The 13,591-nt window shown below is 39.2% G+C and overlaps 1 protein-coding gene across 1 annotated transcript; it reads left to right on the forward strand.

The window, feature by feature from the left end:
• Nucleotides 1-4,793: 4,793 nt before the first annotated feature.
• LOC102147140 (E3 ubiquitin-protein ligase SIAH1-like) lies at nucleotides 4,794-7,477 on the forward strand. Its single transcript, XM_005593261.5, has one exon. It carries the CDS (start codon nucleotides 5,195-5,197, stop codon nucleotides 6,026-6,028), a length of 834 nt encoding a protein of 277 aa, XP_005593318.1. The 5' UTR covers nucleotides 4,794-5,194; the 3' UTR covers nucleotides 6,029-7,477.
• The last annotated feature ends 6,114 nt before the right edge of the window (nucleotides 7,478-13,591 follow it).

The following is a 13,591-nucleotide window of genomic DNA, read 5'->3' on the forward strand; positions in this document are numbered from 1 at the left end:
GAGCCGAGATCCGGCCACTGCACTCCAGCCCGGGCGACAGAGTGAGACTCCGTCTCACAAAAAAAAAAAAAAAAAAAAAAAAAACTTGAAATAGGTTAAAAACTTAAACATAAAACACAAAACTATAAAACTCCCAGAAGAAAATCTAATATAAAAGTTTCTGAGATTATTTTTGGCAACGGTTTTCTGGGTATGACACCAAAGGTACAGACAGCAAAAGCATAAATAGACAAGTGGGACTATATCAAACTAAAAAGCACTTGCACAGCAAAGGAAAATATCAAGAGAATAAAAAGGCAACCTAGAGATTGGAGAAAATACTTGTAAACCACATATCTGATATATGAAAAACTTATACAACTGAGTAGAAAACAGTAAAAACAAAAAGTAACCCAATTAAAAAATGGGCAAAGGACCTGAATAGACATTTTTTCTATAGAAGACATACAAATAGCCAAAAGGTATATGTTAAGATGCTCGACATCACTAATCATCAGGAAAATGCAAATACAAATCACAATGAAATATCCCCTCACACCTGTTAAGATGGCTATTAAAAATAAACTATTTTTGTAAAAAATATGACAAATGTTGCTAAGGATGTGGAGGCATTAGAACCATTGTACACTGTTGGTGGAAATGTAAAGTGGTGCAATTGTTATAGAAAACAGTATAGAGATTTCCCAAAAAATATTAAAAACAAAAGTACTATATGATGCATCAATTACATCCTTTATGTATATTTTCAAAAATTTGAAATTCGGATCTTAAAGATGTGTGTTTTCTACCACATCCACTGCAAGCTTATTCACCATAGCCAAGATATGGAAACAAACTTATTGTCTATCAACGGATAAGTGGATAAAGAATATATGGTATTATACATACGTATTTTTTGCATATATATATATTTGAAGGTTAAATAATATTCCATGATATACATATATATATGCAATATTATTTAACCTTCAAAAAGAAAGTTCTCCCATATGTGATAACATGGATAAACCTAGAGGACTTTATGCTAAATGAAATAAACCAGACACAAAAACGTAAGTACTATATGATCTCACTTATAAATGGAATCTTAAAAAATCAAACTCATAGAAGCAGAGAATAGACTAGTGACCACCAGGGGTTTTGAGGAGGGGGAAATGAGGATGTAAAAGAAACAGCCTGTGGCATGGCAAGTGTAATGCCATATTGAAGTGAAACCACCATGATGACCCATGTTTGACTCTGGCATATCAAGGTGTTTTGCAGCAAGTTCTTTAGACAATACCTGTGGCATAGATAACACTTCATAAAGATGCTTATCTACCTTCCTCAGTTGTCATCAGTTTTTGCAAGAAAGCCTGGGATGTGATCAGCTGCACGTGTTTTTACCCTAAAAGCTTGCTGTACAAAAGATACTTTCTGGAGAGTAGTGCTGGGATTCACCGTGTTGCAGCCATCTAAGGCAACACTTCTGTTCATAAGTCCCCATGAAACATTTCTTTCTGAGAAACTGGATTTGTCACAGCCTCCTTCTTGGACCTCTCATCTCCCTCGGCTGTTGGGGGTAGGTTTGCATATACCTGCTCACCTTGGACCAGGGAAGTTGTTGTTCAACAGGTACAAAGTTTCAATTGTGCAAGATGAATAAATTCTAGGGATCTATTTAATATTATACTGTAGGAGATGGGTCAGAGTGGTGGGAGAAGCTATAGGGAAAGGAGCAGGCCTTCTGAAAGTCAGAAGGCTCTGCATAGCTTTGGGGGAGAATAAGCTGAAGGCAGCTGTTCTCTGACACTGAGGCAGAGGGCAAAGAGTAGGTACAAGGAAGTGTAGGGAAATTTATCCCAAATAGGCTTGTTTACTTATGTTGTCTGGAAACCGACCTTAGATCATCGGCACACAAGACTGCTCCCTGAATGGGGGGATAATAATGTTAATTACCCACAGATTGTGTTGGCTCCAGGCTTTTGGTATTATGTCTGTACTGAATAAAAGCAAGCAGCCCCAGCTTATCAAGACTGCTCTTTCTTCGGCCCTTAGTGCCGGGCAGTCCCCTAGTTGCTCTTACACTGCATAACTGTGTCTAAGTACTCCTTTCATCTGTCACTTGGCCAGGGTCTGTGGGACGGACCCAGCATTGTACAACATTGTGCCTTTAGTTAATATTGCATTGTGCATTTAAAACATTTATTAAGAGTAGATCTTACAATGTGTTCTTACCACAAAAACTAACAAAACACAAATGAGCACAAAGAAACTTTTGGGAGTGATGAATATGTTTATTACCTTGATTGTGATGATGGTTTCACAGGTGTATGCCTATGTTCAAACTCACAGAATTAATTAAATATGTGCTGTATTTTGTATATCATCTATACCTTAATTAATTATAAAAAGAAAAGGAAATGGAAATATCTGTCATTTCAAGCAGATGTTAATTTAGGATATCTAAAAGGATAAATTGAAAGTCAATAGAAATCATATATATGTAAGTTTAAAACTTTTCCAATTATAATATAAATTTTTGGAAAATAGCTTTTTCAGATACCAAAAATATGATGTGGCAAGGTCTGGATCATACTAGTACTAACAACAAAAGTTTCTTAATCTATATTGCTTATGTTTGAAATATTTACTTGGCCAGGTGCAGTGACTCATGCCTATAATCCTAGCACTTTGGGAGGCCAAGGTGGGTGGATTACCTGACGTCAGGAGTTTGAGTCCAGCCTGGCCAATGTGGTGAAACCCCATCTGTACTTAAAAATATATAAAAATTAGCTGGGCATAGTTGCAGGTGCCTGTAATCCCAGCTACTCAGGAGGCTGAGGCAGGATAATCGCTTGAACTGAGGAGGCAAAGGTTGCAGTGACCCAAGATTGCACCATTGCATTCCAACCTGGGCAACAAGAGTGAAACTCTGTCTCAAAAATTATATATATATATATATATTTTAAGATAAATTCCAAGAAGTGAGATTATTTCATCAATGTATTTAAATGTTATGGCCATTTATAAACAATCAACAAATGTTAAAAAAGAATTATAAACAATAGTAGTAACAATATGCTGCTTTAAGATTAAATTACTTTTTCTTCCTATCCAAGTTTTTTGAGATTTTTTATGCAATAAATAACAGTAAAACATGCATTAATTACCGTTGTAGCACAATTTTTCATTAATAGTCTTTAGTATTTTTTTTTTTGAGACAGACTCTCTGTCACCCAGGCTAGAGTGCAATGGCATGATCTCAGCTCACTGCAACTTCTGCTTCCCAAGTTCAAGCGATTCTCTTGCCTCAGCCTCCTGAGTAGCTGGGATTACAGGCATGTGCCACCACATGCCTGTATTTTTAGTAGAGATGGGGTTTCACCATGTTGTCCAGGCTGGTCTTGAACTCCTGACCTTGTAATCCACCAGCCTCCCAAAGTGCTGGGATTACAGGCGTGAGCCATGGTGCCCAGCTGTCTTTTTTCTCCCCTTCTTTCCCATTCAATTTATCTGAAGACAATTATTTACCTATTTTTCTCAGTGCTCTGAACTGCTTTCTTAATTTACCATCTGGCTTTTGTGGGATAAAGCAGACTCATTTGAATGCACATATTTATACTACATTGCCTATAGTAGATATATGCCCATTCTATGTGTGCATATATACGAATTTGTATCTGTGTATATTCTTTTTTGAAGAGATGGAGGACATGAAACTCTAGAAAAATAATTTAAATACTCTGTAGGCAATCTTCCAAAAGATTAAAGAGTGACTTTCAAAGACTACTGTATAAAATGAAGTTCAAGATAATATATTTCATTTTAAAACAAAATTTTGAAGAAATTATTTTTTAATTTTTTTTTTTTTTTTTTTTTGGACAGTGTTTCACTCTTGTTGCCCAGGCTGGAGTGCAATGGCGTGATCTTGGCTCACTGCAACCTCCGTCTTTCGGGTTCAAGCGATTCTCCTGCCTCAGCCTCCTGATAGTTGAGATTACAGGCATAAAACCATCTGCTACTGAGAGAAAATCCCTGAATGTTGAATCTCATTTATAAATACACAAATGAAAGTTTAATTGGTAATGATAGCATCAAAAACAAACCTAAAGCAGTAAGTTCTAGTTTGATCTCTAGGACTTAGTAAGCAATTCTCAAGCTATTTATTTGTAAATAGTGAGAGCTTCTGTTAGAAAGTAATGCACGGGCTGGGTGTGGTGGCTCATACCTGTAATCCCGGTAATTTAGGAGGCTGAAGCACACAGATCACGAGCTCAGGAGTTCGAGACCAGCCTGACCAATATGGTGAAACCCCTGTCTCTACTAAAAATATAAAAATTAGCCGGGCTCGGTGGCCCACGCCTGTAATACCAGCTACTCAGGAGGCAGAGGCAGGGAGGCAGGAGAATCACTCGAACCCGGGAGACAGAGGTGGCAGTGAGCCAAGATCGCACCATTGCACTCCAGCCTGGGCCACAGAGGGAGACTCCATCTCACACACGCGCGTGCGCATGCGTGCCCAGCGGGGTGCCTCACGCCTGTAATCCCAGCACTTTGGGAGGTCAAGGGGGGCGGATCATGAGGTCAAGAGACTGAGACCATTCTGGCCAACATAGTCAAACCCAGTCTCTACTAAAAATACAAAAATTAGCTGGGTGTGGTGGTAGTGCCTGTAATCCCAGCTACTCAGGAGGCTAAGGTAAACAATCACCTCCAGGAGGCGGAGGCTGCAGTGAGCCAAGATGGCGCCATTGCACTCCAGCCTGGGTGACAAGAGCGAAACACCATCTCAAAAAAAAAAGAAAAAAAAGTATTACACAGCGGGCTCGAGGACTCACGAGATGACGGTGGCCGGTGGGGAGGCGGGCTCGAGGACTCGCGAGATGACGGTGGCCAGTGGGGAGCCAGGCTTGAAGTCTCGCGAGATGACAGTGGCCAGTGGGAAGCCAGGCTCAAGGACTCGCGAGATGACATCAGCCGGTGAGGCGCCAGGCTTGAGCACTCACGAGGTGATGGCGGCCGGTGGGGAAGCGGGGGACCCTTGCTAGAGGCATTCTACCGCGCGACTGAGGAGGCCCAGGGTGTCCCGTTTGTTTCGCCACTGCAAAGAGGCAGGTAGTGGCGCTGTCCGCGGTGGCATTGTTGGAGTGATTGGTGACAGAATACGTTGGTGACGGCACCGGGGTCTGAGGTGAGCTCTCCAGCTGCAGAAATGAGCGAACAGACTGCTTCATTGGATACCTCGTCGCCACCCAGTAAGGCGCCTGCCCAGTCTGACACGACTAGATCCAGCATTGACTTGGCAAGTTTCTTCCAGTGTCCGGTTTGCTTAGACTACGCGTTACCGCCAATTCTTCAGTGTCCGAGAGGCCATCTTGTTTGTAGCAGCTGTCACTCAAAACTCATATCTTGTCCAATTTGCCGAGGCCCCTTGGGATTCATTCGCAACTTGGCTATGGAGAAAGTGGCTGACTTTGTACTTTTCCCGTGTAGATACGCCTGTTTGGGATGTGAAATAACTCTGCCACACACAGAAAAAGCAGATCACGAAGAAGTCTGTAAGTTTAGGCTTTATCCCTGCCCGTGCCCTGGTACTCTCTGTAAATGGCAAGGCACTGTGGATGCTATAATGCCTCATCTGACGAATATGCATAAGTGCATTACAACAATAGAGGGAGAGGATATAATTTTCCTTGCTACCAACATTCATCTTGCTGGCGCTTTCGATTGGGTTATGATGCAGTCCTGTTACGGTTTTCACTTCATGTTAGTTTTGCAGAAACAGGAGGATCACAATGGCGACCAGCAGTTCTTCGCAACTGTACAGCTGATGGGAACACGCAAGGAAGCTGAAAATTTTACTTACCGACTTGAGCTAAAGGGTCATCGGCGACGACTGACTTGGGAAGCGACTCCTCTACCTATTCATGAGGACATAGCAAAAACCATTAAGAATAGAGACTGCTTAATCTTTGGTGGCAACACTGCACTGCATTTTGCAGAAAATGGCGATTTAAGCATCAATGCAACGATTAATAAGTGTTGAAATGGCAGTGGAACATTTTCTATTCAGTGTTAAAACTGTTTAATTTCACAGAAAATAAGCCACCCATGTGCCTGCCAACCTGAAACTCTTCACAAGTATAAGCTCAACACATAAATAGAAAGACTGTTAAATACAGAAACAGTTGTGTGTAGTAACATTAGTATATATAAAGATGGGCATATTTTGCATTAAGAAAGAAAACATTATAAATTAATTTTGAATTTTGTGTTGTAGATGGTATTGAAAAATAATGTTTTCTTTTGTTTTTGGGTCTGTGAATGTGTGTGTGTGTGTGTGTGTGTGTGTGTGTGTGTGTGTGTGTGTGTTTTGTTTTGGTTTTTTGGGTTTTTTTGTGGTTTTTTTCCTGAGATGGAGTCTAGCTCTGTCACCCAGGCTGGAGTGCAGTGGCGCGATCTCCACTCACTGCAAACTCTCCTGCCTCAGCCTCCCAAGTAGCTGGAACTACAGGCGCCTGCCACCTCACAGTGTTAGCCAGGATGGTCTCGATCTCCTGACCTCGTGATCGGCCCACCTTGGCCTCCCAAAGTGCTGGGATTACAGGCGTGAGCCACCACGCTCAGCCATTTTTTGGTTTTGGTTTTGGTTTTTGTTTTACTTTAACTGATAAGCCATTTTGAGTGGTCATGGACTACTGCTTTTCCCCTTTGTGAGTTAATACATAGTGCTGCTATGTGGGTTTTTTTCTGTGTGTATTTGCTAATTTTTTATTCTAGTTTTTTGTTAAATAGATTTGACTTTCTATTCTGTAATTCAGGTTTCACCTCACTTTTTTGTACCGTTTTAAAGTTAGTGTCTTTTGATATGCATAATTGTTTATGGTAAAATGTATAACGTGTTCCATATGTATTCTCTTTTCCCGCATTAATTGGTTCATTAGAAATTTTTTTTTTTTTTGGACAGACACTCTGTTGCCCAGGCTGGAGTACAGTGGCATGATTTTGGCTCACTGCAACCTCCACCTCCTGGCTGGGCTCAAGCAATTCTCCTGTCTCAGCCTCCCAAGTAGATGGGACTACAGGCACCCGCCACCACACCTGGTTGATTTTTGCATTTTTAGTAAAGACGGGGTTTCACCATATTGGTCAGGCTGGTCTCGAACTCCTAACCTCAGGTCATCCACCCACCTCAGCTTCCCAAAGTAGTGGGATTACAGGTGTGAGCCACTGTACCCAGCCAGAAATATTTTAAAATCAGCTGTTTTGTGAAGATAGGAGTTCCAGAAAGTAAAGGTGACATTGGAAAAATTATCCAAAGCTATTTAAAACATCTATAAGATGGTCTCTCTCCCTCTGGCTTTCTCTTTTCTACAGATGAGTCATACCTTTGAGATTAATTTTTGAAAGCTTAGAGAATAAATAGAAGTTTATAAATACTGAAAATAGGCTTTTATTTCCTTTTACAAATATATTGGACAAATTACGTTTAAAATGTGTTCTTGTGTTTATTGATTGTAAAGGCATTGTCATGGACAAAACTTAATTAAAAGCAAATCATTTGTTTAAAAAGGCACTTTGTAAAAAATGTTTTGGTCTTTCATAATTCTTATTAAAAGAATATATGGCAAATTTTTAAAAAAGTAAAGAAAATAAATGTTGTAGCTTGGCTCAGTAAATGACTCTAGCAGCAATGATGGACTCGTCTTTAAGAAGTGTATAAAATACACATTTTATTTATCCAGTCTGTCATTGATGGGCATTTGAATTCATTCCATGTCTTTGCTATTGTGAATAGTGCTGCAGTGAACATATGCATGCATGTATCTTTATAATAGAATGATATATATTCCTTTGGGTATATATCCAGTAGTAGGATTGCTGGGTCAAATGGTATTTCTGCTTCTATGTCTTTGAGGAATCACCACACTGTCTTCCACAATGGTTGAATTAATTTACATTCACACCAACATTGTAAAAGCATTCCTTTCTTTCCACAACCTGGTCAGGATCTGTTTCTTGACTTTTCAATAATTGCCATTCTGACTGGTGTGAGATGGTATCTCATTGTGGTTTTGATTTGCATTTCTCTAATGATCAGTGATGTTGAGCTTTTTTCATATGCTTGTTGGCTGCATGAATGTCTTCTTTTGAGAAGTATCTGTTCATGCCCTTTGCCCACTTTTTAATGTTTTTTTTTTTTCTTGTAAATTTGTTTATGTTTCTTATAGATGCTGGATATTAGACCTCTGTCAGATGGGTAGATTGCAAAAATTTCCTCTCGTTCTGTAGGTTGTCTGTTCACTCTGATGACAGTTTCTTCTGCTGTGCAGAAGCTCTTTAGATTAATTAGATCCCATTTGTCAATTTTGGCTTTTGTTTTTAATTGCTTTTGGTGCTTTTGTCATGAAATCTTTGCCCATGCCTATGTCCTGAATGGTATTGCCTAGATTTTCTTCTAGGGTTTTTATCGTTTTGGGTTTTGCATTTAAGTCTTTAATCCATCTTGAGTTAATTTTTGTATAAGGTGTAAGGAAGGGGTCCAGTTTCACTTTTCTGCATATGACTTAGCCAACTCTTCCAGCACCATTTATTGAATAGAGAATATGCAGCCATAAAAAGGAATGAGATTATATCCATTGCAGGGACAGGAATGGAGCTGGAAGCCATTATCCTCAGCAAACTAACACAGGAAAAGAAAACCAAACACAGCATGGTCTCATAAGTAGAGGCTGAACTATGAGAGCACATGGACACCTCGGGGGCAACAGCACACACTGGGGCCTGTTAGGGAGGTGGGGGAAGGGAGAGCGTCAGGAAGAATAGCTAATGGATACTGGACTTAGTACCCAGGAGGCAGCCGGGCGTGGTGGCTCACACCTGTAATCCCAGCACTTTGGGAGGCCGAGGTGGGCGGATCACGAGGTCAGGAGATCGAGACCATCCTGGCTAACACAGTGAAACCCCGTCTCTACTAAAAATACAAAAAAATTAGCCAGGCATTGTGGCACGTGCCTGTGGTTCCAGCTACTTGGGAAGCTGAGGCAGGAGAATGGCGTGAACCCGGGAGGCGGAGCTTGCAGTGAGCCTAGATGGCGCCACTGCACTCCAACCAGGGCAACAGAGGAAGCTCCCTTTCAAAAAAAAAAAATACCCAGGAGGCGGGATGATCTGTGCAGCAAACCACCATGGCACACGTTTACCTATGTAACAAACCTGCACATCCTGCATATGTGCCCCAGAACTTAAAATAAAAGTTGATGGAAAAACAGTGTATAAAGTACACATTTTAAAAAGAAAAGCACCAAGGCAGGGAAATGCATGAAAGGTGGTAAATGAGAGGTACAATTTGTAAGTAATGCAGCTCAGAGGAAAAAACAAAACCCTCATTTGGCCAATCCTAACAAAGAAACTTGAGACTTGGAGCCTTCATCTTTAGGTGAGAAATTCATAACCAAAGTCTCCTAGTTGGTAAGTTGTATCACAGCATAATTTGTTTTTTAAAAAAATTTAAGTGATATATGATTATTTACTTTTATAACTTAAAAATGTTACAAAGTAGTTAGAGAAAATCAATATTTGGATAAACCTACACATGTCACACAAAATATGTGGACTTTATAATAAGCATGCCTAATCACTAATTCAAATATTATGACATGCTTACAAGAATTAAAAGTATGTATCTTCCATTCTCTTTTAACTCTAGACAATTTTATATCTAGCATATAATTAGTCATTGGTTCCTTTCTCCAACTCACCTGTTTAATTGGTATTGCTTTTTTTTATTATTATTATACTTTAAGTTCTGGGATACGTGTGCAGAATGTGCAGTTTTGTTACATAGGTATGTATGTGCCATGATGATTTGCTGCACCCGTCAACCCATCATCTACATTAGGTATTTCTCCTAATGCTTTCCCTCCCCTAGGCCCCAACCCCCCCGACAGGCCCTGGTGTGCGATGTTCCTCTCCCTGTGTCCGTGTGTTCTCATTATTCGACTCCCACTTATGAGTGAGAACATGCGGTGTTTGGTTTTCTGTTCCTGTGTTAGTTTGCTGAGAATGATGGCTTCTAGCTTCATACATGTCCCTGCAAAGGACACGAACTCATCCTTTTTTATGGCTGCATAGTATTCCATGGTGTATATGTGCCACATTTTCTTTATCCAGTCTGTCATTGATGGGCATTTGGGTTACTCTTTGCTCTTGTGAATAGGGCTGCAATAAACATACATGTGCATGTGTCTTTATAGTAGAATGATTTATAATCCTTTGGGTATATACCCACTAATGGGATTGCTAGGTCAAATGGTATTTCTGGTTCCAGATCCTTGAGAATGGCCACACTGTCTTCCACAATGGTTGAACTAATTTACACTCCCACCAACAATGTAAATGCATTCCTATTTCTCTACATCTTCTCCAGCATCTGTTGTTTCCTGACTTTTTAATGATCACCATTTTAACTAGTGCGAGATGTTATCTTGCTGTGGTTTTGATTTGCATTTATCTAATGACCAGTGATGATGAGCTTTTTCTCATATGCTTACTGGTCACATAAGTGTCTTCTTTTGAGAAGTTTGTGTTCATATCCTTTGCCCACTTTTTGGTGAGGTTGTTTGTTTTTTGTTTTCTTGTAAATTTGTTTAAGTTCCTTGTAGATTCTGGATATTAGCTCTTTGTCAGATGGATAGATTGCAAAAATTTTCTCCCATTCTGTACATTGCCTGTTCACTCTGATGAGTTTCTTTTGCAGAAGCTCTTTAATTAGATCCCATTTGTCAATTGTGGCTTTTGTTGCCATTGCTTTTGGTGTTTTAGTCATGAAATCTTTGCCCATGCCTATGTCCTGAATGGTATTGCCCAGGGTTTCTTATAAGTTTTTTATGGTTTTAGGTCTTACATTTAAGTCTTTAATGCATCTTGAGTTAATTTTTGTATAAGGTGTAAGGAAGAGGTCCAGCTTCAGTTTTCTGCATATGGCTAGCCAGTTTTCCCAACACCATTTATTAAATAGGAAGTTATTTTCCCATTGCTTGTTTTTGTCAGGTTTGTCAAAGATCAGATAGTTGTAGATGTGTGGCATTATTTCTGAGGCTTCTGTTCTGTTCCATTGGTCTATATATCTGTTTTGGTATCAGTACCATTCTCTTTTGGTTACTGTAGCCTTGTAGTTTAGTTTGAAGTCAGGTAGCGTGATGCCTCCAGCTTCGTTCTTTTTGCTTAGTATTGCCTTGGCTATCTGGGCTCTTTTTCGGTTCCATATGAAATTTAAAGTAGTTTATTCGAATTCTCTGAAGAAAGACAATGGTAGATTGATGGGGATAACATTGAATCTATAAATTACTTTGGGCAATATGGCCATTTCCATTATATTGACCCTTCCTATCCATAAGCATGGAATATTTTTTCCATTTGTTTGTGTCCTCTCTTATTTCCTTGAGCAGTGGTTTATAGTTTTCCTTGAAGAGGTTCTTCACATCCCTTGTAAGTTGTATTCCTAGGTATTTTATTCTCTTTGTAGCAATTGTGAATGGGAGTTCACTCATGATTTGACTATTATTCATGTATGGGAATGCTTGTGATTTTTGCACATTGATTTTGTATCTTGAGACTTTGCTGAAGTTGCTTATCAGCTTAAGGAGATTTTGGGCTGAGACAATGGGGTTTTCTAAATATAGAATTATGTCATCTGCAAACAGAGATGATTTGACTTCCTTTCTTCCTATTTGAATACCCTTTATTTATTTCTCTTGCCTGATTACCCTGGCCAGAACTTCCAATACTGTATTGAATAGGAGTGATGAGAGAAGGTATCCTTGTCTTGTGCTGGTTTTCAAAGGGAATGCTTCCAGCTTTTGCCCATTCAGTATGATACTGGCTGTGGGTTTGTATAAGGTGTAAGGAAGGGGTCCAGTTTCAGTTTGCTCTTGTGAATAGGGCTCTTATTAGTTAATAAAATTAATAAATAAAATTAATAAAAATTAATAAAACAGCTCTTATTATTTTGAGATACATTCCATCAATACCTAGTTTATTGAGAGGTTTTAGCATGAAGGGGTGTTGGATTTTATCAAAGGCCTTTTCTGCATCTATTGAGGTAATCATTGTAATTGGTTCTGTTTATGTCATGGATTACATTTATTGATTTGCATATTTTGAACTAGCCTTGCATCCCAGGGATGAAGCTGTCTTGATCGTGGTGGATAAGCTTTTTGATGTGCTGCTGGATTTGGTTTGCCAGTATTTTATTGAGGATTTTCACATTGATGTTCATCAGGGATATTGGCCTGAAATTTTCTTTTTTCGTTGTATCCCTGCCAGGTTTTGGCATCAGGATGATGCTGGCCTCATAAAATGAGTTAGGGAGGAGTCCCTCTTTTTCTATTGTTTGGAATTGTTTCAGAAGGAATAGTATCAGCTCCTCTTTGTACTCTGGTAGAATTCGGCTGTGAATTCATCTGATCCTGGGCTTTCTTTGGTTCACAGGCTATTAATTACTACCTCAATTTCAGAACTTGTTATTGGTCTATTCAGGAATATGACTTCTTCCTAGTTTAGCCTTGGGAGGGTGTATGTGTCCAGGAATTTGTCCATTTCTTCTAGATTTTCTAGTTTATTTGCATAGAGGTGTTTATAATATTCTCTGATAGCAGTTTGTATTTCTGTGGGATCAATGGTGATATCCCCTTTATCATTTTTTATTGTGCTTATTTTATTACTCTCTCTTTTCTTCTTTGTTAGTCTGGTTAGCAGTCTGTCTATTTTGTTAATCTTTTCAAAAAACCAGCTCCTGGATTCATTGATTTTTTTGAAATGTTTTTCGTGTCTCTATCTCCTTCAGTTCTGCTCTGATCTTAGTTATTTCTTGTCTTCTTCTAGCTTTTGAATTTGTTTGCTCTTGCTTCTCTAGTTCTTTTAATTGTGGTGTTAGGATGTCGATTTTAGATCTTTCCCACTTTTTTCTTTGGGCATTTAGTGCTATAAATTTCCCTCTAAACACTGCTTTAGCTGTGTCCCATAGATTCTGGTATGTTGTGTGTTTTTTCTCATTGGTTTCAAAGAACTTATTTATTTCTGCCTTAATTCTGTTATTTACCCCGTAGTCATTCAGGAGCACGTTGTTCAGTTCCCATGTAGTTGTGTGGTTTTGAGTGAGTTTCTTAATCCTGAGTTATAATTTGATTGCACTGTGGTCTGAGAGACTGTTATGATTTCTGTTCTTTTGTATTTGCTGAGTAGTGTTTCACTTCCAATTATGTGTTCAATTTTAGAATAAGTGGGACCGGGTGCTGAGTAGAATGTATATTCTATTGATTTGGGGTGGAGAGTTCTGTAAATGTCTATTAGGTCCTCTAGGTCCAGAGCTGAGTTCAAGGTGGGAATATCCTTGTTAATTTTCTGTCTTGTTGATCTGTTTAATATTGACAGTGGGGTGTTAAAATCTCCCACTGTTATCGTGTGGGAGTCTAAGTCTCCTTGTAGGTCTCTAATAACTTGCTTTATGAATCTGGGTGCTCCTGTATTGGGAGCATATATATTTAGGATAGTTAGCTCTTCTTGTTGCATTGATCCCTTTATCATTATGTAATGCCCTTCTTTGTCT

This window comes from Macaca fascicularis, chromosome X, assembly GCF_037993035.2.
Source record: "Macaca fascicularis isolate 582-1 chromosome X, T2T-MFA8v1.1".
Lineage (NCBI taxonomy): Eukaryota > Metazoa > Chordata > Mammalia > Primates > Cercopithecidae > Macaca > Macaca fascicularis.

Coding starts and splice junctions, on each gene's coding strand:
- LOC102147140 (XM_005593261.5), top strand. CDS start 5,195: ATGAGCGAACAGACTGCTTCATTGGATACCTCGTCGCCACCCAGTAAG.